Genomic DNA, 22,605 nt, shown 5'->3' on the forward strand with positions numbered 1-22,605 from the left:
TCTTTCTTTCTTTCTTTCTTTCTTTCTTTCTTTCTTTCTTTCTTTCTTTCTTTCTTTCTTTCTTTCTTTCTCTCCCTCTATTTCTCTCTCTCTTTTCCTCCTTCCCTTCCTGTGTTTTTCCCTCCCTCCCTTCCTTTCCTTCCTTTTTTGGTGATGTTGGGGTTTAAATCCTGGGCTTTCCCATTAAACTACCTCCCCTACTCCCAGCTATTTTATTTTTTATTTTGAGACAGGATCTCATTAAGTTGATAAGTTTCCCAGGCTGGGTTTGAACACACGATCCTCCTGCCTCAGTCTCCCAGAGGGCTGGGATTACAAGTGTGTGCCACCACTCCCCTCTCACTGGTATGTGTCAAAGCCCAGGCTTGAGACATGCAGTTAACACTATAATTATCAAAATTACAATATTCCATTAAGCTTTACATACATTATTCACTTAAAATGTAAAATATTATTGATCTCTTTAATAAATTTGTTACCTGGTAAATCATCCACATAGTAACAATTACTCCTGACTGAATTCAAATCATTCATTATTTACTAGTCATCAAGGTCATTGGTAATTAGAGCAAATTATAACAAAAAAACCCTAAAAATTTTACCTAGAAGCTTTATATTAATAATACTTTTCAATGGTGCTTTATATTCCATATATAAAGTAAATGTGTTGGAAGGCATTGAATTTCATCTTATTTTGTGTGAGACTTTGACATGCCTTTAGTGTTTCTGTTTTGAAATAAATCCCCACAAAATTGAAGTAAATCTTTTATTGCATTTTTTCCCTCAAATAATGGCAAAAGAACCACAAAATATTTTGCTGAATTTAATTTGTTGATAATTTAAGTACTAGTTTTATCGCAAATTTAGTCAAATTTATTGTCCTGTTAGTCAAATTTACCATCCTGAAACAAATTACCATTAATTTTTGTTATTGTATGCTGAGCATGGTATTAATTGATTTATGTTTTTCTTGCAATCTAATCCCCCAAAACTCTCTGTGAAGTGGAGACGATTATTCCTATTTTATAACTTGGGAAAGAAAAACTTTGCAATTATTTATCCAGTGTTTCCCTGTGGGAACTTGAAAATAGGTCTGTAAGACTCAAAGGCTTTTGTGTAGATTGCAATGGCTTATATTACTTAGTGTAAGTAGATGTGTTTCTTAAATAGTATGAAAATATTTGTACTAATCATGCAAATGTTTTAAAAATCTATTTTCCTTTGTTTTTGAAACCATTTTGTTTGATTTTGTGTCTCACTAAAATTAGGCCAAAAAGGAAATTATTGCAGAAATTAAATTAAAAATTTTTAAAATCCTCCTTTAATAAATGTAAGTATAGCCTGACAAGAGAAATTTCAGTTTATTTTACTGTATACATTAGAATGCATTTAATGGCTTCCCTCTTGTTTCCCACAGTTCTTGAAAAGACCCACTAAAGACGAATAATAATAGTTAGGCGTGTTAGCACTGCCAGTAATCCCATCTATTGGGAGGCTTAAACAGGAGGTTCACAAATTTAAGTCTCTCTTGGGCAATTTAAGGAAACCTTTTCTTGGATAGACAGACAGACAGGCAGGCAGGCAGGCAGGCAGAGAGACAGACAGATGGGGCTGAGGGTATAACTCAGTGGTAGTGTACACAGGTTACTGGGTTTAATCCTCAGTATTGCAAAAATATGTTGATAATACTATTTGCATTTGTAGAAAGAAGGAAACATTCTCATATACTGTCTAGCATTCTAGTGAAGAAAAAAAAAGTTTTGTAATATTACCAAGCTTGTATAAAGTAGCCAATACTTTGAAACTACCTAAATTTTGAAGGGGAAAACTGACGCTGACAAGCACAGTTGTAGCAGTTTCCCTTGGCCTCATGCTCTTTTCCAACATAACCTTGGAATTTTTACTCTTTTCTCTTTTGTGTATTGATTTTGCAGTCAAAATTACTACCATCTATTCTTCTTTTAGAACTAGGAATTTCAAATTTACTCCTATAAAATTATTACATTTTGATTTTTCTAAAAATTAGTATTAACAGTGCAATAATAAGTGACCTTGTTGACTAACAGGTAAAAAATTATTTGAAATCATTCAGGAGTAATCAATTAATGGAAAATAATTATTTTAGAATCTTGAAGTGTACTAAAAATATGTTCTAAACCATTAAAACAGTATATTTATTTTTCAGAATTTTACACTGCATGAAGTAACCAGTGAGTCTGACAATATTACTGTGTCTGCAATCATACATAATCTGGCAATATTCAGCTGCTATACATTTTGGCTGACAGCAAGTACTTCAGTTGGAAGTGGGAATGAAAGCAGTGATGTAATTCAAGTGTACACAGATCAAGACAGTATGTAAACAAAAAACATTTATTAATCTTCTATTGGATTAAAACTTTTTAATTATTTCATGAACTTTTCCTAGTTATGTATTTTGGTCATTAAATCTACTTTAGCATATTTAATTATTCATTGTAGAAGTTTAAAAATTCATTTAGAAGAGCTATAAAACATAATAGTAATAGTCTTTTCTATTCATAAAAACTGCTCCCATTCATACATGAAAATGCTCTTGTTTTTACTACTTCAGAAGATGTCACAGCCATCTGGCTATGGCATGAAAAATGCTTCTACATGCATGCATGAATTTTCTAATAGTACTTATCCATTTCCTTTAGGAACTTAAAAAAAAATTTCCAACAGCTCATTTCTTTTTCAGACTGCATCTACACAAGACTTCTTGCAGCATTTTTAGTTTTATTATGTTTATGACTAATACATTCAGAATATCCTTTTTATCTCCAGATTTTTATGGCATGCAGCTTCCACAGAACCCTGTTCACAAAACTATAATGATTAAAGTTTTTTATTCCTTTAGATTTTAGCTGTCAGAAAACAATGACAAATGGATCACTGCATATTTTCTTTGTGGTCATTTCTTTGTTTACACTTTTAAAGATTGGTCTCACTGAGAAATGATATTGTCCTAAACTACTGAGAATAAAATTCCATGTCTTTCGCTTGAAAGCCCCAACTTGACAGATACTGTAAACATGAAAAAAATGTTTTTCTTGTTACTGTAAAAATCTTTTAAATAGTTGAGAAGTTGATCAACAAAGTATGACAAATGTGTAGAAATATAATTTGGAGAAGTTTTAAACAACAGTGTGCTAGGTGTGGCGCCACATACCTGTAACCCCAGCACTCAGGAAGCTGAGGCAGGAGTTCAAGGCCAGCCCAGGCCACGAAGTGAGTTCAAGGCCAGCCCGAACTGCACAGTGAAACCCTGTCTCAAAAAGACCTAGAACCATCCCCCCAAAAAACAAACAAAAAATGTTTTAGTGCAATATATGGTCAATATCATTTCAGGAATTCTATAAATGTAGATCTTTCAATTTTTTTTGCAGCTTATAATATTTCATCAATTTTAATTATAGCATTAGGAATAATAGCCAATAACTATACATTCCTCAAAGTAGGAGTTCAGATTTACCTTAATAGAGTCTAGTCTCACAATACAGCTGATATCTGAGAGGTCGAATTTTTTATAAATATTGTAATATTTAAAATAAAAATGTGGGTTAATAGTCTGGTGACCGGATTAAGATTGTTATTCAAAATCAGAAATGCTTACCATTGAGTATTCTTACCATCAGTATGAGCTGGAACAAGTCACTTACTGGCATCTTTCCTCATATGTTAGGTAAGGATAATCTCTGGAAGAAAAAAACTAAAGTATTGTGTAGATCAGATAAATTACCAAATACTAAAGTATCTGAATATTCATACACACACATTCATACTGTCTCTCTTTCCATGTCATAAGAAAAGTCAAGAGAACATTACATAAAATAATTGTTATACAGATTAAAGATTTATTTTGAATTTTGAATGTGTATTTTGAATGATTTTTAAAATAATTAAGGGGTGACATTTTATATAAATGATCTGCATTTAAATAGCATAAGAGCTAGTGATGCAGCAGATATCACTTCAATTGTTATGCTCAATTTGTGTGTGCAGATTCTACTTAGGACAACTGATGATTGTTATATCTTGCTCAATTCCTGTCATAGTACCTGAAGGGCTTGTTGGAAACCTGACTTTCGAGTCAATTTCATCAACTGCAATAAATGTAAGCTGGGCGCCACCGTCTCAACCAAATGGTCTAGTCTTCTACTATGTTTCACTGAATTTGCAGCAGACTACTCACAGCATGAGACCACCTCTAGTTACTTATGAAAACAACATGTATTTTGATAATCTGGAAAAATACACTGATTATATATTAAAAATCACTCCAGCAACAGAAAAGGGATTCTCTGATACTTACACTGCCCAGCTGCACATCAGAACGGAGGAAGATGGTAGGCCTGAGCCTTTCCTTGCCTAATAAGCAGCTTATTATTGTTTGTTTCCTTCATATCACTTTCTTATAGGATTTTGTTCTTATATGGTCTCTTTGCTTGTTCTCAATAACTAATCTTTCAATAAGCTAAATAAATTCTTTCCTAACATTAAAATAATGTAATAAAGTTAAATCTAATTATGAGTAATGCTTCTTCTTGATCAATGTTAATTTACTTTTGTTTTACTTAACATTTTCTTTTTCTTTTATAGTCCCAGAGACTTCACCAATAATCAACACTTTTAAAAACCTTTCCTCTACCTCAGTTCTCTTATCGTGGGATCCCCCAGTAAAGCCAAATGGTGCCATAATAAGTTATGATTTAATTTTACAAGGACCAAATGAAAATTATTCTTTTGTTACTTCTGATAACTATACAACATTGGAAGAGCTTTCACCATTTACATTATATAGTTTTTTTGCTGCTGCAAGAACTATTAAAGGACTTGGTCCTTCCGCTGTTCTTTTCTTTTACACGGATGAGTCAGGTAAGCCAGAATACACATTTTGCTCAAACAATTTCACTGTTCCAGAACTTGCTCTTTCTAAGGAACAGCCTGGAAAATCAATGAAGTTTGATTGTCTGTAATTACAATTATTTATGTACTTTGGTGAACTTTTTCCCCCCAACTCAAGCTTCAGAATTACCTTTGAAACAACTTTGGAGCTACTGTGTTCTAAGAACAGAAGCATAATTACTTACAATTTTTCTTTCTGAAGTTAAAAAGTGGATCAGTGTATGGATATTTCTTAACCAGTGCCTTCAAGAAGCTACGGTCATGATACATTTCTATGCTGCAGGTTTTATAACTAAGTTTTATCATGTGTTTTCCTGCAGTGCCTTTAGCGCCTCCTCAAAACCTGACTTTAGTCAACTATACTTCAGACTTTGTGTGGCTGAAATGGAACCCGAGCCCTCTTCCCGGAGGTATTATTAGAGTACATAGTTTAAAAATTCATGAACATGAAACTGATACCATATTTTATAAGGTAGGTTGATAATAATGGTATATGTTTATTTCAACAATTCAAAAACTGAATTGAATTTTTTGTCATGTAGGGAGAAGGTGAGCTGCCTTAAATTAAAATAAGGATGATCTTTGAAAAAATCTCCTTGTGTCCTGAAACTGAAGGACAACTGGAGAAAGTACAAAGCATTTGGCAGATGTATACGCTGAATGCTTCCTAGTGCAGTGTACTTAGATTTGTAATCTCTAGATATCTGCAATTTAAGCACTAATGCACCATTTTGTTAATACTGGAAAGTATATAGTATTTTTTTCTGGTGTATTTAGAACCTGTGAAAAAATGTAATATATTTGTGTTTATTGTTAAAAGAAATAGCAAGTAAATCTTTTTTTTGATCTTTTCAAAGCAGCATTTACACTGGATTTGTGGTAATCATTCTTGCCTGCATATGATTCTATACTAAGTGGTCTTGCAAGATACTTATTCTTTTACTTTTAATGCTAATTTATTTGTAACCCTAAACACCATTCCCTCTTTAATTTTTAGATCCAGAATCAGTGAAAAATACTCAAAGGATCTATATAACAAGGGGCCTGAAATATATGAGTATCATTTCTAGCATTTCATTGCCAAAATATGACATACTTCACTAGCATTAATTGTAGATGTTTTATTTTTTTAAAGACAAATGAAGTTCTGGAATGTTCTGCTTTAATTACAGCAAGAATGGCAAAAACCATGTACACTAAATATTTTACCCAATAGAGTATGTATTAAATTTTTTACTATCTTAAAAATCATATAGCATGTGCAGCTTATAAGCTGAATAGTAAAAAAAAAATCAAAAGCAATGATTACAGTTATGTCATCAGGATCAGTGACTTTTTTTCTGGAAACCCATGTATTATTTTACAAACTAATTGAGGAGAATTTAAGTTACACTACTCCATGAATGTGCAGTCTCTGTTCCAGAAGTGTGATAGTTATGTGAATGACACTAAGCCTCTATCCCACTGTATCCATCTCTTGTTAAATCTCCACTTTTTCCCATTTTGTACTTGCTTTGTTTGAGTTACAGAGAAATATCAAAAGTGAAAAATAATCAGTTTTCTCAGAGTAATTGCGTTGTGAGAATGACTGTATTTGTGCACTGAAGTATGTGTATATGTATGTGTATGTATGTGTGTGTATGCATGTGTATGTCTAAGTGTATATGTGTATGTGTGTGCATATGTATGTGTATGTGTGTATGTAATTGTGTGTATATGTATGTGTAAGTGTGTGGAATTGTCTGTATATATGTATGTGTGTGCATGTGTGTGTGTATATGATCTTATCACCCTAGAACATCAATTTCTAATGTAGACACCTGAGCAGAGTGGAAAACTAAGGGCTTTGACGTCCTATTGCCTGTTTAAATCTTCCCAAGAAATGTACTTTGATGCATTGGGGAAGTTGCTTAAACTCTTAGGCCTCAGTTTCTTCAAGTGAAAGATAGGAATGATAAATATATATATATATTATAAAGTGAGAATTAAAAGGGAAAATCTAAAGCATTTAGAACAATTAAAGGAATATAATACACATGTTAGCTATTATTGCTGTTCTTATATGTAGATTTTTTAAAAAGTTCATCCAGCATCATAATAGCATTGAACATAGAATGGAAGTATGCTATTACATGAATATAATTCTAACATTCTTAGTCATTGTTTTTCAACAGAAATGCTACCATTAATGTTTTAATAGGAGAAAGATGTAATCTTTGAGGCATAAAATATTAAATACAGTGTAACAGATGGTGGGTAGTTTTTTTTTTACGTATGGTTTCTGTTACTTTTTACATTTTATATGTATGTTCTAGTATGTTCTGCTTACTTTTTACATCTTATATGTATGTTCCTAGTATGTTTTTCTGCTTTCATCTTTCATCTACTCCATGTCCTGACAATATCCATTTCTATTATTTTCTGTTTTTCCTTATACTTTTTCTTCTTTCAAGACTTAAGTATGGGTTTGTGGAGGCAGAAAAATTCCAGAACTTCTCCACATGTTACTATGTAAATCAATCAAACCTCAGTGATCTACATACAGATTGAAACATAGGTAATTTAAGTCACACGGACATGATAGAAGAAATTATTTACCTAATGAAATGGTCTGTTAAAACTTACTCTTGTGTAAATCTGTTCAGTATTTGATGTTAGTCTTACACCTTTTATTTTAATCTTTTGGGTTTCGTCATTTCTCTGGATATTAACCCTTCCTAATCAAAATGAAAATTTCCTTGTTTCATGTTTAATTTGTTTTCAGTCAGCAATTGTTTGTAGATTTCTGTAGTTAATACAGAAATTTCTTGGTGACAGAGATCCTGTCTTATATTCACCGGTCAACATGACTTGCCAATTATGTGTGAAAGGGTGAAAAGATATAGGATGGTATAGCATGCCAGTGTCTTCCTAGAGATGACTTAAAAATGTGACTCTAACTGTAACTGCCTCAAGAGTTAATATTCTTAAAAAATTTCTGCAAAAGATGCTTTACATGAGCATGGTTTATATTTTGTTAGATGTAATGAACTATTTTAACATTGATACCATATGGAAGATTGTCTTCTCTTTCCATAAGAAAGAGAAGACAACATTATTTAACATTGATACCATATGGAAGATTTTCTTCTCTTTCCATAAAGTTCACTATATGGTTTTTGGTTAGGGCAATAATGTTTGAATGAATACCTTGTTCTTAATGGTATTTTATCCCACAAGAATGTATATTCTTCTTTGGTAAATTAAATGATAATTCTTTTATTGCTTTTCTCATTTTCTGAAGGCTTGTGTCAAATTAGAAATTTAGGGACTGTCTGAGAAAATAATGAATTTAAGCGCCATGGAATCAAAGATTTTTAGTGATTGCCTTACCTCCCTTCCCATGCATAGCATACAGTAGCTGATGACTAAACTGACTTGCTAGCCATGTTAGTAGGTATTGAAAATGATCTTAGATGAATTTGGAAAAAATAAAGTTTTGCTAATCATCCACAGTTCCTGATTTAAAATTTAAATTTAGGAACTTTAGGTTTAACAAAATTTAGGAAAATAATTAGTAGGCAATGCCAAATAATATGAAGAGTGATTAGATGAAAACAAAGTACTCTCATTTTCTCTCCTTAAATGGTGATTGTTAGACTTCTTTTTTTATTTTCAAGAGAGTAGTAAAAGAATAAAGAAGAGCAATAGCAACATATCAACACCACAGACATAAACAAAACAAAGCAAGAACATTAAAAGTAATACAGGGTTTCAAAACAAAATGATAGGAATTACCAGTGGTTGTTATATTACCTATTGTTATCTTCAACTACATTGCTCAGATTACCAGATGTAAGAATGGAAGATTGTTCAAACCATTAAAGAGAATTAAAAAAAATTAAATAAAACATTAGGGATAATACAGAGTTTTCACTAGACAAGATGGTGGGAATGTATCACCATGCACTAAACAAAAGTCAGAATGGATCAAAGATCTAAATATTAAAACAGAAGCACTAAATCTACTGGATGAGACTTAGCGCAAAGAGGAGGCTCACTTCATCTTTCTGTCATAAGCTGAACCAATCTATGGTAGAAAGCACAGGTGTTTGTTTCATTTTAATTTTAAAATATCCATTAAATCATAGGTTAAATATAGAAGGAATAGCTTTCTTGTATTAAACTATTTCTTCTATCTGCAATTTTTTGATGTTGAATTGCGAATAAAAATCTTTTTTCTTATTTTCCAGAATATGTCAGGTTTTCAACATGAAGCTAAACTTGTTGGCCTGGAACCAGTCAGCACTTATTCTATCAGTGTTTCTGCATTTACCAAAGTAGGAAATGGCAATCAGTTCAGTAATGTAGTAAAATTCACAACCCGTGAATCAGGTTAGACACAATTTTTGAACCTGAAATATTTCCTCTTCTATTTAAAGCTTTTCCTTTTGCTCTTTTAGTTTATGTGGTAGGTATTTTACTCACAGGGAACTTGAATGTCAGTACTTTTAAGGTTAGGCTTGGTCATAGTGTCTTAAAGCACGTGTTGGTGTTAATACATATATACTTAAACTATCTTTTCTTTTTTAACTGAGAAAGTTGAAGTAAAACACTCCTTTATAATAAGGTAGGTTTCTAGACATGTATGAAATTCTTTTGTTCTTAGGATTCTCTGAGATACCTGGAAAGAAGTGGGAAATGAACTAACAGGCACTTCCAACAGACTGATTGGGATTTATGAAACGTATCTGTGACTTTCTTTATGAAGATGACTTGTGGCACTTGAAGAGCAGGAGTCTCTCAGCCCCCTATGTCCATCCCCGCAGTCCCCTTATAACAGTCAGGGCCTCTGAAATCCCACTGATGTAGTTCACCAGCAACTTTCTGACTGGAGCACAGGGTTCTGCGCCATAGCTTGTTTTTATGTGGTCACTGAAAATTTTCCATTTATTATCTACTTTATGGTGGCTTAGAAATGCACTTTTTCTACTCCCAGATGGGCCTTACATGTCTTCCTCGTGTTTTTTTCTTTTTGTCAGTGATTACTTAATGAGTGCAAATTCCTGTTCTAGCCAGTGCTGCTCAGCACCTCTCAATGCGCTTCTGCTGTCTTAGTTAATCTTTCAGTTGAGGTTGGGGCCATTCACTGCTCCAGGAATCATTTTGGTTTTAAATTATGAATATCAAGCTTTTTTTCATGGCATGCCTATAAGACACTTCAAATAAATAGTATTTCTGGTAGATAAAAGTTTATTCTCCGAGGTTTATGTCTGAGTTGGAATCCTACTCCTTGACTTTGTAGTTGTAGAACATTGCAAAGTCCTCTCAGTCCCTGCATCCTGAACTGAGAAAGAGCATACATTAACCATCATCATCTTGTAAAATGTGGTAAAAATACTTGGAAAGCCTCATTAGGAGCATTTATTGGAGTGTTAGACACACAGTAAATGCTCTGTAAACTCATTGTTACCATCATGTCCGCATTATGGATGAAGAAGTTATAATTCAGCTAGTATGTATGGAAATGGCTTTCAAAACTCAGAAGAACTTAATCTCCTTCTGCTTAGTCATGAAAATTGGGGCTTACTCTAGGAAATAGATGGGAGAGTGAGTGATAATATATACAAATGTTCAACCTAAAAAAACATGTTCAACCTATGAGGAAATCAATACAATTCAAGGCTGCTCTTGTAGAGAGTGCTCTGTAAGCCAATACATATTTTTAACAGTAAGATGCAATTATATCACAAAATTCTATGTTCTGGTCTGTTAAGTCATAGACAATTTTTACCTGTAAGAATTATAATATTGCTGGTTAATTATTTGTTTTGAGGCTCACAGTCTGTGAAATAGATGTTCATAAACAGATGTTTGTAAAGACTGGATCTTTGGCAATTGTCAACAGTCTTAAGTTATTTTGGAAAAAGATTATCACAAAGTTTTTTAAAATAAGAAATTGAGTAATTAATGATATTTAATTGTCATAGACTTTGGTCATCCCAGAAATGATCCTGTTTTCAATTTTAAATATCATACATTCCCTAGAAATTTTCTTTTGTATTGATGCCTTTGTCTTACAGAGGGAAGAAAAGGCTTGTAAGAGAATTTTAGGCCAAGAGAACAGTAGTCAAGTTGCAGATTACTTAGCATTCTTTAAATCACTGAAATAATGGCTTATGGTTTGTAATATACAAATTGAGTACCTGCCAATTTTTTTCTGCTATTCTTTTTATGTTGTAATAAGAGGAATTATTAATACTAACATTGGGGGATGTTGTCTGACTTTTCTGTGTCATGTGGCCAGTCTCCTCAGTGTGCAGTCTCTTTGGTGGGCTGGAGTATCACTTCTCATCCAGGTTAACTAGATATAGTGAAATATAGAGATACTGAGTTACTTTCAAGTAAATTCAGATGTCCGTGGGAAAAAACAACAGGGCTCCTTAAGTCTTCTCTCCAAAAACTTCTAAAAGGGTGAAGGATAAAGTCTTAAAGATGCTTTCAAAGAATCCTAGATTTCCCAGTACTGGTGAGCCTGGTTATGCCACATTAGTGGGTCACTTATATTTATGTTTTGCATTAAAAGGTTCCACACTAATGTATGGCTAAGATCGTACCTTTCTGATTAAGGAAGGGGGTAGCAACCACTTCCTATGCTTGAGGCTACACAGTTTTTTCTAAGGGTTTGAGAATGTGCTTGCTACTGGGACCTATGAAAATATTCACTGACTGATTCAATATTGTAAGCATTAACAGAACAGCACAGAAAATGAGCCAATAGCAATTTAATTCAGTCTATGTTAACAAATTTTTGAGTACCCATTGAAAAGTTGATATACTAGATTTTGATTCTTTCTTTATTCCTAAGCATAATTTTATCTAGCAATCATATAATTCAATAATTTATATACTACACATGTTTAAGTTTTAAGTTTGGGCATATGTTTATCCTTAAGTTCCAGATGTTGTGCAGAATATAGAGTGTACAGCAAGTAACTGGCAGTCGGTTTCAGTGAAGTGGGACCCACCAGAAAAGACAAATGGAATAATCACACATTACCTGATAACATTCGAAAGGAATTCTACAAAAGTCTCTCCCGAAGATCACATGTATACTTTCGTGAAACTTCTTGCTAATACTTCGTATGTCTTTAAAGTAAGAGCTTCAACCTCAGCTGGGGAAGGCAACGAAAGCACGTGCGATGTCAGTACTCTACCCGAAACAGGTAACTAATGTGAAAGAGCTCATTCCTTTGAAATAGGTAACTAACATGAAACATGGTCATACATGTGTAAGTACTGTTTGTAATCTTTGTAGCCTGTTTACATAAAGATATGAAGCGCATGCTTGAAAATGCAATACCTGGTTCCCTAGGCTGTGTGTTACAAGAGTATCAGCTGTGCAGTTTTCCACACCCTGGAAGGCTGAAAGGAGGGAAGCAAGAGAATATTGGTTCTGCTGTGTTTATACAAACACAAAATTCTCCAACTTAGTGAAATAGGCTTTATTATAATTTTTAAGAAGGAAAGAACATGTGAACGTATCTTTTCTTTCCTCTCAGTCACTTTTATGGAACCCTAGAGGCTTCCCTGGATTATGGCTCCAGCATCAGACTCATTTCCATCTATTTCCTTTTCTATGTATTTCCTTTTATTTTCCCATTCTGCGAATTAAAAGCTCACTAGACTGCAGGGCACAAGAAACTCTGAATTCTCCCTAACAGTGGCCCTTCCTGTCACAATCTTTATTCTACTTTCCCCCCACATTCTCCCTGGGGAGAAAAATTAAACTCTGAGTCTTTCTTGATAACACCACTTCCTTGGATGCCTTTCCAAATGGGAACTGTGAGTAATGGCATACTTATTTGGCTCTGGCACATCCAAACCCCTATCTTGGAAACATATTTGAAATCTGCATCACTTAATTTTACTGCACATTTCCACTGCTAAGTCTGTAAAGCGAGAACTCGAAGACACAGCCTGCCATGTCTCTGATGTTAGCATCTAGTCCATTATCCTTTCCTTTTTATCCTTCCAATGTGGTTTTTCTGCCCACTGCAGTGTTCTCCCTTTCCAGACTGGAATAGCTGCATTTCAGCTTTCTGAAACGCCTTCTCTTGCTTTCTGCATTTCAAACCATGCCATTGTGAGTCATCTTCCAGGAAAGTTCTTAAATCTGGGAAGATCCCACAAGTTGTTTTCCACAATCTGCTTGCTGCTAAATATTGTTAGAAAAAATAAAAATGGTTCAGTCTTCTTCAGCTATACAATCATCTTTCACAGCCAGTCTAGCTGCTGCACCATCTTCTGTATATCTCTTGTTAAAACTTGGTTAATTTTCAATAGGAAATTTTTGTTTCTAATCTTAAGCTAATTCACCCTCTATCTCATCCATATGTTATGTTCTTTATGCTGCTAATAGTTTCAAACATGTTGATTTGCCTTCCCTCACCTCAAAATCTATCTAGATATTTCTTTATGCCTTCCATATACTCTCTTAGGATGTACTTGCCTTTCCCCTTCTTTGGGATCTAAGTGCTCCTTTGTAATTCAGCTGATGTCTTCTCTAGAACATTACTTTAGAATATTATTCTACTCTCTTGGACTTTGCTCTCTATTTGTCTTTCACACCCGCATGTGAACAAATTGTTGGAAAATTTCAGCTGATTTCTTGGTTGGCATATTAACCTCAAGTATATTAAAAACTAGAATTTATGTTTCACAAAATATCCTCATTTCCTTGTTTTTGTATGCTTTTACTTGATAATCAGTTGGACCCCAAGCCTCATTTTTTTTGTGATTCTATATCTCCCACATAATCACATCTTAGTTTTCAGACCATGTCATGACTTCATTTTGCCTATTCCTTTTAAATTTGACTCTACAAATGTCTATTAACTCTTGTTTCCTGTAGTCTGTTCACTCCCGCTAATCCAGCGCGCTCATCAGTCTCATCTTTGCACCTATTCGCATGGGCTGAATCTGTTTTAACATGCAAATTAGAGCATCTGTGCATTGCCAGGTGTAGTTTAATATATGAAATGTAAGGGTTAAACGGGGAGATTTGGGTAGCTGAAGCACAGGGGTAATGATGAAAGGCACATTGTGTAAGAGGTAGCCCCAACTATTCTATAAACAGTTCTCTATTTTATTATCTACAACATACATCCTAGCATTCATCATCAGAATTTGTTTCTCCTCCACTTTTTCATTCTTTTTATAACTTTATTAGTAAAATACAGTACATAATGATTACATTCATCGTAGTAAATTGATTACGTGTACATAACATATTTCAATTGTTTTCCTCCTTCCCTCTGCCCCTTTTATTTTTCCACCATTGGATATATTTATTTTTCTTCTAAGACTTTATAAAGTCAATTATAATATATACTAATTGAAAAGCAATGCTTTTGGCTGATTGGACAAAGAACATATAAAACATGTAAGACAATTGTACTAAATCAAAGCATACTTTCAGATACATTGTCCATGTTGGATTAAAATACATGTTTTTTCTCTCTCTTATTCTTTTTATTCTTATGTATCTCCATTGCATCTCCTTGTACAAACTCCAGACAAACTTCATTTGTTCAACACAATAGATTTCACTTTTTCATTGTAGAAAATGCTATTTAAACACCTATATGGGCCAATAGCTGACTAGATTATCTCTTTAAAATATGCCCTACATCCTTTTGCCATTAGATTGCTTTGCTTATTTTATCTATATTTGTATCCCTTCCTGAGTCACATGAAATTTTATTCATTCTTCAAATCTCATCCTATACGGGGATTCCTTATTAGAGCTTTCAGCAACATGCCAAATTTTAATACTGCAGATTGCTGGATCTCATCCTAGGCTTGCTGCATCACAGCCTTACAGGCTGAGGTCCTTGAATTCAAACATCTAGCCGTCCCTGGGGGAGTACCTCAGTAGATTACCCAGGATGCTTTGAGGATGGACAAACAATGTCAGAAGAGTCCTTCAAGAAGTGACAGGTGTTTTCCCAATGGGAGGTAAGCAGGTCATTCCTATGCAGAGTCTGGAAGAAGGAAATATGTTCAAATCCAGGCAGGTGGTCTAAGTCAGGGTGGTCCAGTACCAGATAAAATGGCCTGGATTACTGGACAAGAATTGAGCCTTAGTGAACTGACAAAAGGCAGGACAATAATTCTGAAATAAGCTAGAGGTTCAAACCTCCCAAAAACGCACAGAGGAGTTATTATTAGGTACACTGTTTCTCAGAATGAAAGCTTCAGTCAAGGAAAGAAGGAGAAATTCGGCCAGGAGAACTAAGACACAGAGTCAAAATAGCAACGTGTACTTGATGTAGAGCCACTTGAATTTATGGCCCAGATCTTTGTAAAAGATTGTTTAATCAGGAGCTTGAATTGGCTCTTAATTTAGGATGAAAGGCCATCTAGGTGGAGGGTGAAGGGATGCTAAATCAAAGAAATACTCTGCACTTGAGAGTTAGGTCTCAAAATTCTTGATTTAATCAATATATATGAGTAATAAAAGCTAAAATTTGGGCCCGATCAGTTCCATTATAAATTTTGGCTTATAGAGAGGAACATATCCTATTTGCTCCTGTTTTACTCAGTTTGTAGCAGAAGTGCATGGTTGGCATGTAAATTTAGACAAAAAGAAATGAATTGCTTTCTTCTAAAAATTTTTTTTGGTGGTGGTTACACTAAGAATTGAATTGCACCCAGGGGATTCTAGCTGAACTACACCCGCAGGCCTATTCTCTAATGTTTATTTTGAGACAGCATCCTACTAAGTCACCAAGTTGCTGAGTCTTGGCCTGAACTTGTAATCCTTCTGCCTCAGCCTCCCAAGGCTGGAATTACAGGACTATATCACTGAACCTGGTTTAGAATTCATTATTTTACATAAGGGTTTTTGCTCCATTGGGTTGTATTATTTCCACACATCCACCAGGTAAACTCTGAAGTGAATTGCTTCCTCTAGGCCAAGTATAAAAATATTTTAGTGAAAGAAATACTTAAATATATGAAACATTAAGTATTAGTTACTGCTACAAAATTTTTTTTCATCTTGATATTAAATTTTCAGTCTAGGTTGTAGTCATGTTTATGAATATAGAGTTTATTAGGTACTAATTTGTTTTCATCTGGGTTCACATGAATTATATATTGATAAGAGCTTAGTAAAACTAGGGACTCATTGTTTGAAATGGGAGCAGTTTTATAGCTGCCATGAACTTCTAATTTATGGTAGTCTAAGATTAGTCACAGTGGATAGCCAGCTCTGAGTCACTGGCTCCATACTTATTTTTGACATGAAGTGAAATCAAAATCGGCTCACTCTGTCACTGCCTGGGGTTTGACTTTAGCATTCCTTCCAGGGATTACTATTAAACTTGGTCATATGTGGACGCAGCTAAGCATGTATCATGACTATTGAATTTATGAGGAGATTAGTGCTTAGCATCTATACTATCTCCATTGTCCCAACTAGGCATGTTTGAATAAGGCAGAAAAATGAAGATCTCCAAAGTTAGTTCCTCTAATACCATTTTGTGCCAAGATATATGTACCAAGAAAAACAATATGGCAAATTCATATGCAATGAAGATTTGACTTTTAGAATCTTGAACTGACACAAAATGCATTTACTTATCCACAATACTATCAAATCACAGTAAATATGATTGAATGTTGAGATTTAAAAACCTGATCACTTTGTGGAAGGTAATTTTATAATTTGAGTCTGTTCAAATCTCTTTCAAATACCATAATTTAGAACCAACAGAAAAAACAGTGTTCATCAGATGCCAAAAACTTAATTAAGTAAAATATACTGTTGCGGTTTTAAGGAATGTTCTTTTCAGCAGTAGGTTCTTTATTTATCCATGGGAAATGTCATAAACAGGCAAGGTTCTACTGAAAGTGCACTAAACTTGCAAATATGTTAGTAATAAGAATGACTGATGAAGAATGCATTCAATTTTTTTTCCCTACTTTTGAATTAAGATGTGAAGAAAGGCATCAGGGAAATTGCAGGATTCTATGTGATCTTCAGCAAGTGAATTGACACATTCTACTCACCAGTGTGTAATTGTTAAAAACACAAAAGACATAGTCATGGGCCACAGGGCAAAGAGAAATAACTATTAGCATTACTACTCTAATTGAAATTCAGATGTTTTACTGAATATATAGACTTTATTATTAAATATAATGCTTTTTAAAAATCGTATGAGAAATGTCTATTTTACATTTCTTATAGTATCATGAACAGTTCACCAACATATGCTTATGTGCTGCTTACTATGGATAGGCTCTGAGTTTAGAGTTCATGACCCAAGTTTGATGCCAAAAGACCTGAGGAACTCTGCCTTGTCCATTTATTTGACTCCACTATTATCATAAAGACATATCAAATACATATGAAGTAATTCAATACAAACTACATAATATGTTGGCCAGTTTTATGGCTTGAAGAATAAATCACATAGTAATTTAGGAGAAATAGATTTTATTGAAGACTTTATTGAAGAAGTAGAATATGAATTAGAAGTTGCTTATTGCTAGCATGAGAAATATTTTGTAAGAGAGACCTACCTGGAAGATGATGAGGTGGTATGTATCTCAAATTTTAGTTCCATAGGCAGATAAGCCAATGCTTTCTTACATTGTCAGATATGAAATAGTTAAAATTTCTACTTGTCTTTTTTGTTGCCCTTCACTATGCTATAAGAAACGTCAGTTGTACGTATCAAGGAATATTGCTTTTAATTTGAAGTATCTTGGGCAGTGGGGGCAAAGGGGATCAGAACTTCATAAAGGATTCAAGACAGTGTGGGCTAGAACATTTACCATAAGCTTCACTATTCATGGAACCTTCCTTATAAATGGAAATGATGAGATTAATAGAGAAGAGTAAACAATTTGAAGATACAGCAAGAGAAAATACATGGTGGAGAAAGGATGGTGGGCAGAACAACTATTCTGTCGGAAAGCATGTTGGAAGAAAGTTTGCATGACTGGGATAGACCTTACTTTGCTCTTAGTTTTCATATCATAAAGTTTGACTGACATAATGGAAAAATGGATGGTCTGCCAAATTTACAGTAGGAAATAAGTAATTTCTTATAATGATGATGGCAGATGAAATAATCCATCATTAAAACTTACATGGGCACAAACTACTAATGATCTGTGAACAAAGAAAATATTTTAACACATGTACTATTTGCCCCCAGAATACTCTCCAATGCTTGTGCCTGCAGGGCTTACCCAGAGAAAACTTGTGGGTTATAGTTCTAATCTTACCCCCAAATCTCTCCACAAAATAATTTGTTTTTATTATTATTATTATTGCATTATTTTAGTATATAGTCTTTGGAAACAAAAAAACCCTATCATTCTATTTATAGTAGTTTGTTTTTAGTAATGCTATTTTCATTTACAAAACATAGTAATTCTTGATCACAGAAAATTCAATGAATGCTGGTAGTAAGCTACACATTTTTTCTAAATGGGAAATAGGACAAAACCACACTTGTACAGGAATTCACAGCCCCAAAGCCCAAGATAAAAGATTTTGCACCACATAAATAATAATTTTAAATTCATGTATACATACTTTTATACAAACACTTGTAAAACTATTCATGGTGAAATTCTCTATTTGTTGAGAGGCACTGAAGGCATATTTTGCTGATCTGCTTTTCTCGGTGTTTTTGTTTGGATGATCCACCATCATAAGGCACAGGAAAAAAGAAAAATCTGCTGTGCCAACCAGGAAGTTTCAACATGTATTAAAATGAACCTACCGATATAGTTAAAGTGTCTCAGGGCACCAACTTTATCAGAACTATAATCAGTTGCAAAAAAATATGCACAACCATTGCTTCAATTCAAACATGGTACTCACATACACAAAAAAGCTTCAGGATAGTTAATTCATTAGTCTTGTCCCAGATAGCTGGATGATCTGATCATGTGTGAATTTCATGAAACATTCAGATTTTTCTGTTAGTTAGATATGGAGGATTTACTCTTAATTTTGTCAAGCTTTGTCCTCTTTGTCCTTTTAAGAGATATGTAGTGTTCCAAGTTTTTAGAAGGAAATGGTGGCCTCATTCTTCTTTATCCAGGAGAGACCTGGAAAATTTGTTCATGTGAATGCTGAGAGTCTGGTTGACTTTTCGAAAAAGTGTAAGTTTCACTCTGCTTAAGAACAACTCGGAGCTGTCTCTACTTCTGATAACCACTCTTTGTCTCGAATTCTGAAAACTGTTCTGGTTGGAAGCTTGCAGTCAGTCTGGAGGAATGCAGAAGAGGAGACTGGGTGTGTATCTGAAAAAGAGATGACAAAATTGCCTAGAATTGGTCCAGGCAAAGGACATAGTATTATAGCATAAGGGACCTGTGGCTTAGTAGCCATACCTCTGTCTCCATGGCAAATGCCAGTGGGCTTGCTATGCTGCTAAGGGTCTAGGAGCCAGTAGCAGGTGCTGAAGCCATGTAAGCTGTACTATTTTCTTATAACTCATTGAATTATAAGAATATTTCAGAGAATCCTTGGGATTCTCTATGGATAGTTATTTATAAACAGGGATAATTTCATGTACTAACAGGAGCAATTTCATTTCTTCTTTTTTGATCTGCTTATCTTTTATTTGTTTTCTTCCCTTACTGCACTGGCTAGAATTTCTTTGATTCATAAATATGATGGATTACTTTTTTAGTTTTCTGATACTAAAGCAGTGTTGGATTCTTTGAATCAGTGCCACTTGGTTGTGGTACACACACATGCCCCATGCAAGTCTGCACATATTACTAACTAGGTTTATTTTCCATTGCTGTAACAAAATACTGGAGACTGCACAATTTATAACAAATAGTTTATTGACCTCCATTCTGGAGGCTGAGAAATCTAAGAGCATAGCATCAGCATCTGCTTGCCGTCTGGTGAGGACCTTCTTACTGCATTGTGACATGGCTGCAGTGTCATTTGGCAAGACAGAATAATGTGATGGTGTGTGTCTCCTTGTAAAATCATTGTCATCATGGTGGCCCCACCTTCAAATGCCATTAATGGAATTTGGGGGTTAAATCTTCAGGACACATGTTAATTATTCTCTAAATCTTTAGAATTCTCTAGTGACATATTAGCCCAGAAATCTCTTTTTGGAGAATTTCAAAAATTTCAAAAATGTTTATATGCTCTCAGGATGCAAACTTGGGGCTGAAATGTAGTATCAAAACAGTTACAAAAAGCAGTACTTATAGATAACCCATAAGTCCAAAAAAGTCTCAAGAGGAATAAAGAAACACATGAACTGGATGTATTGAAGTGAAAATACAACATATCAAAAGCTATGGGACTCTGTAATAGCAGTGGAGAAACTTGTAGTATTGAAGGCATGTATTTACGAAAAAGCCAACAACACAAAATATAATAAAATAAAACAAAATAAAAAAGAGGCTGGGTATGGTGGCATCCACCTGTAATTTAGTACTTGGAAGGCTGAGGAAGGAGGATGGCTGCAGTTCAGCCCAGCCTGGGCTACACAGTGTGTTTAAGGCTTGCTTATTTGCTCTTATTGGCTAGAGAGAATAGGTCTTTATCAGGTCTTTTCATAGTTGGTTGGCGTTTCTGCATTGCTGACCTCTAGATAAATGCTGAACTACTTAGTGAAACTCTGTTTCTAAAAACATTAAATAAATAAATAAATAAATAAATAAGGCATGCAGTTAGAAGAAAATATCTCAGATCAATGATTAATCTCTCTGTCTTCCCAAAGTCTAGAAAAAGAAGATAAATCTAAATTATGTGAAAGAAAGAGGATAGTAAGATAAAGTGCAGAAACCAATTACACTGAGAAAATAGTAAGAAAAATCAATGAAACAAAGAGCTAGTTCCTTAAAAAGACAAATGAAATTAGCGAACCTCTAGCAACTGTAACAAACAAGAAAAAGGGAGAAAGTAATACATATTATAATATTTAGGAATGAAGTCAGTAGAGGCATTATAGACATCAACAGATAATAAAAGAATACTGCAGACAACTCTGTACACATAAATTTTATAATTTAGATAAAATGGAGTCATGGACTCATTCTCCAAAAAGCACAACTATGATAACTCATTACTGTGAAATAGATGACTTCAGTAGATCTAAAAGTGTTATACATATTAAATTTATAATATTATACATATTAAATTTATAAAATGTGCCATAAACTACATGGCTTATAAAGAACAGAAATTAACTTAGCATAGTTTCGGAGGCTGGGAGGTCCACAGATAACATTCCAGCAGATTCAGAGTTTGGTAAGAGCCTGATTCCTTGTTCATAGATGTCTCTTTCTCATGTAGCAGAAGAGTCAAGCCATCTCCTTGAGTCCACATTCTTAAGGGCGCTAATTCCTCTCCTGAAGGCCCTGCCTTCATGATCTAATTACCTACTTTCTTATATAATCACACTGATGATTATGTTTCAAGATACAAATTTGAAATGGGCAGACAGACATCCAGGTCACAGCACTTCCCTTTGATATTACTCAGGTAGGGAAAGGAATGACATTTCTGTTTTCCCAGGTCATGGTAGAAATCCAAGTTCCCCACTCGGCTGTTATTGACACATAAGGAGAGCACTGTTTCCACTGAGTGGGCAAGGGAGTCCTGGCTCCCTACCAGGTGTCCCCTGACGGGTCGGGAGTAGGGCTGCCTTATCGTTTTCCATTTCCAGTCTTCACTATCGTGGTGGTCAAGGTGTCCTCTTACTGCTGAAGAGAGAAAGTTTTATCTCTTTATTTTTGTCTTTTTCTACCATCAGTGCTGTCAAGTATGGCTGGAGAAGAGGTTAGTGAGGAAGACTTAACTCCCCATTGTACTTCTGTGGGCACAGGAGGGAGTAAAACCACAGGTTTTTCTGGGTTTTTGAGGTAGAGCAGCTATTGTCTAAAGTTTGTCTGTCTTGACAGATTGCTTTGTTTTGTGTGGATGTTGGGCTGATTTATTTGTTCTTATTGGCTAGAGAGAATAGGTTTTTATTAGAACTGTCTTTTCTTGGTTTGCATTTCTGAATTGCTGACTTCTAGATAAATCCAGCAAAAAACCCCTTAAAAGTCTAACTGTTCTCCATTGTGTTGTTATATGGTTCCTGGACTGCTTAGCTGATCTGACTTCTTCCCCCAACATTTGGTTGTCTTTTGTCTGTTTTATACTTAATCTTTGTGATTTTTATTGTGCATTGTGAAAGAAACTGGGGAAACTTTATATAACCTATCTTCCTTAAAGCAGATATTCATCCAAGGGTATATTTTCAATATCATGTATGAAACTCTTTGTAACTGTCTATTCAAGTTGAAGTTATTTAACACATTTAGATAGATACTATTTGGAAAGCTGACAAAACAAATATATTTATTATGCTGTTAAAGTTTAGAATTATATAACTTTAAGTCTCTTGGATCCCACAAATAACAACTCAGTCATTTCATTTTGCATGCATGTGGCATAGATGTTAAGTGTTCAAACTGTTTGTTACATTATATTCCATATTTGCAAAAATTGTTACTATTTCAGAACTCTTTCTACTAACTTATGTTGCTCAAGTCATTTGTGTTTATTGAAGTCTCAGCAGTTTCTTTTCATTGTTTTACAATGTCTACATAGATGCATCCTGAGGTAGATAAAATCAGGTTGTGAGA

At 34.2% G+C, this 22,605-nt stretch overlaps 1 protein-coding gene across 2 annotated transcripts in view; it reads left to right on the forward strand.

Moving 5' to 3' along the window:
- The window catches only part of Ptprq (protein tyrosine phosphatase, receptor type, Q), a 194,715-nt gene that overhangs the window by 65,866 nt on the left and 106,244 nt on the right, over window positions 1–22,605 (forward strand). For both annotated transcript variants that reach the window (XM_005374365.2, XM_013517925.1), the window contains exons 20-25: window positions 2,186–2,354; window positions 4,080–4,370; window positions 4,624–4,899; window positions 5,250–5,401; window positions 9,162–9,303; window positions 11,865–12,134. In XM_005374365.2, coding sequence (XP_005374422.1) covers window positions 2,186–2,354; window positions 4,080–4,370; window positions 4,624–4,899; window positions 5,250–5,401; window positions 9,162–9,303; window positions 11,865–12,134 — 1,300 coding nt within the window. The remainder of the gene's footprint in view (window positions 1–2,185; window positions 2,355–4,079; window positions 4,371–4,623; window positions 4,900–5,249; window positions 5,402–9,161; window positions 9,304–11,864; window positions 12,135–22,605) is intronic.

Source organism: Chinchilla lanigera, unplaced genomic scaffold (genome assembly GCF_000276665.1).
Source record: "Chinchilla lanigera isolate Chin_1 unplaced genomic scaffold, ChiLan1.0 scaffold00004, whole genome shotgun sequence".
Taxonomy (NCBI): Eukaryota; Metazoa; Chordata; class Mammalia; order Rodentia; family Chinchillidae; genus Chinchilla; species Chinchilla lanigera.